The 2433-nt window shown below is 49.0% G+C and overlaps 1 protein-coding gene across 1 annotated transcript in view; it reads left to right on the top strand.

The window, feature by feature from the left end:
- Positions 1-2017: 2017 nt before the first annotated feature.
- The window catches only part of LOC119462461 (intraflagellar transport protein 88 homolog), a 73490-nt gene continuing 73074 nt past the window's right edge, over positions 2018-2433 (top strand). The window contains 1 exon segment of the mRNA XM_049672990.1: positions 2018-2023. Within this exon segment, the coding sequence (XP_049528947.1) occupies positions 2018-2023 (6 nt within the window).

The following is a 2433-nucleotide window of genomic DNA, read 5'->3' as shown; positions in this document are numbered from 1 at the left end:
CCACCCGAATTCTCTTTCGGCGTGCTGATATGCGCCATCCAATAGAAAACCGGATTTACACATGTCTATGCCACCGTATACGCAGTGGCAGACACCAAGCTGCTTTTGTAAACGACACGCTGTGCCCCATTTGCTCGAAAAAAGATATCGGCACTCAGTCGCAATAAGACAGAACGGCGTCTGTATTCGAAACTTGTATGTGTATTGCGCCTGGCTTGAGCGTAATAAGTAATAATATATTTACTACAATATTATCAACAATAAGGTCATTTCGCCCGACAGGCGAATCACTGATTGCGACAGAAATTTATTAGACAGCTGTGCAAACTAAGTTAGTCCTTTTATCACTGCATAACTGCTGTAAACATAAGCTTACTAACCAAATTAACCTGCACGTTGTCACGCGCGCACAATCACACACGAACACATCTCTCTCGATAAGCGCGGACACTCGCTGTCAAAACGATGGCGTGGGGGAGAGCGGCAGCAACAGAGCGCGAATTGTCCATCGTGCTACTTCTAGCTTCACGCGAACTAATTGCGCCGAGAATACATCGCACACGGAGGCATCAGGTTGCTTTAACGAAAGCTATTCCAAACTGCTTCTTTTCTATTTTTGCAATCAGGCCTCCATGATTGCACAACTTTACTTGTCTTTCACGCAACGTAAAGCAAAAATATTACCGTAGCTTTGCACGGAGGCGCAATGCTACAGAGAAAGCGGAGCTGGATGGCACCTAGCTTGACCTGGCTTTTGGGCTAGGCTAAGCACTACCAAGCCATCCCCAGCATTTTCCGGAATTTATTGATCATTTATCGATTATCGATTAGCTACTGGTTGACTATCGATTGTCTATCGATGACAGACTAAGCTTAAGTAGTCCCAACCATGCATAGCTAGACTTAACCAGGCTCAGCTTCGCCAGTTCACAGAGGTATGTGTCATTGCGCTTGGACCCTTTCTGCACTACCGCCAGGATCGGCCCACAATTTCTGTTCGCCGGTTACGGAGTAACGCTCGGCTTAAACAGCTCCGCTGTTAAACCGCGAGAGCTGCTCACTCTTATATGACGTGTGCACACTAATTATGCATGTGAACGAACAACAGAAAATATCATTTTTCGATTCATACCTTTTTACCATCAGCCATCCGCAATTAGTCAAAGGTCTTTCGGGCTGCGCCCACTTCGCCTGTCTATCACCTCACGTCCAAAACCGTGAAAAATCACTGCGTCAAAGTGGCGTGTACGCACTAAATGCATTATTACGCCGATCAAAACTTAATTTTTTAAATAGCCGGACACTGCCCCTTCCAACATGAATAGAAGGTGGGTACCCGCATCGCTCTGGCACTGGCTAGTCGGAGCTGCCGTAGAGAATGGATGTTTTGCCTATATTAAAATTTTGCGTGACATTATATGGTTGTCGAACCCTTTCGGTACGTAACGACATCGCTATGTCAAATTTTCTTCACTGAGATTCGTTTTAGCTGCATTGGTACGTTTCCATTGCACGCCTGCGTGATTTTCTAGCAGACACCGAAAGCTAAGTACGAAGACAGGGCAAACGCAGACGCCGGCAACACCCCCTCATCAGTTATCTACTTTCACTGCGCTAGCCCGGCCCCACCTTACTACCTCCACTTCTGCGTGCTCCTCGCCCTTGGTTAGCTAATCAGGCAAGAAATATATGTCAAGTTAGGCAATGCAATTGCTTCTGAAAGCAAACAACAGTGACCTCCTATAAAATAGTAGAGCGTTTCAATAGCCTTCTCAACAACGCTGCGAGTCACCGCCCGATGCCTGCGTTGGCGGTTACGTAAATTGGACATCAGGAGATTGGAAGGAAGACAGATAGGAATAGTTTTTACGTTATAGGGTCCCAGCCTCGCCCGCCTAGACTTTGTACCCAGCGCAGATCGCTTTCTCGATCGGGGCCGCGTGGCCGTGCTCACCGCGTCATACGTAGCCGCCACGGGAGTAAAGCGTCCCCCACTTTCCCTGCGGCCTTGTGCGCGATGAAGGCGGGAGCGCTTTAGGGGCGAAGCTCCTTATAGCGGCACCCGTTCCGTCCCCGTAGTAGTAGTAGTGTGTAACCAGTCTGAGAAAAATGAGAAAAAAAAATTCGAAGTTGTGTCCGTAGCGCGAATCGAACCAGGACCCCTCGCTTCCGAGCGCGGCGTTAGCCCACTACGCCACGAAGCGGACATGGACAAACGCACCACGATGGCTATAAATACCCACATTAACGAAAGGCTGCGTTTCTAGCGCGTTTCTAACGCGTTTGTGCTGGCGCGTTACGGCCCGTGTAAAGCTGGTGTAAGACCTGTGGCCTCTCCACCTTACCTTCAACGCGTTTCGAACGCGCTGCCCAAAGCGGTGGCAACTCAAGTTCAAGTCGGGGAGCGTTTATGAATACGGGGGGGGGGGGGGG

Source organism: Dermacentor silvarum, chromosome 8, assembly GCF_013339745.2.
Source record: "Dermacentor silvarum isolate Dsil-2018 chromosome 8, BIME_Dsil_1.4, whole genome shotgun sequence".
Classification (NCBI taxonomy): Eukaryota; Metazoa; Arthropoda; class Arachnida; order Ixodida; family Ixodidae; genus Dermacentor; species Dermacentor silvarum.
The sequence above is the reverse complement of the archived record's forward strand: the minus strand, read 5'-3'. Positions and strand labels throughout refer to the sequence as shown.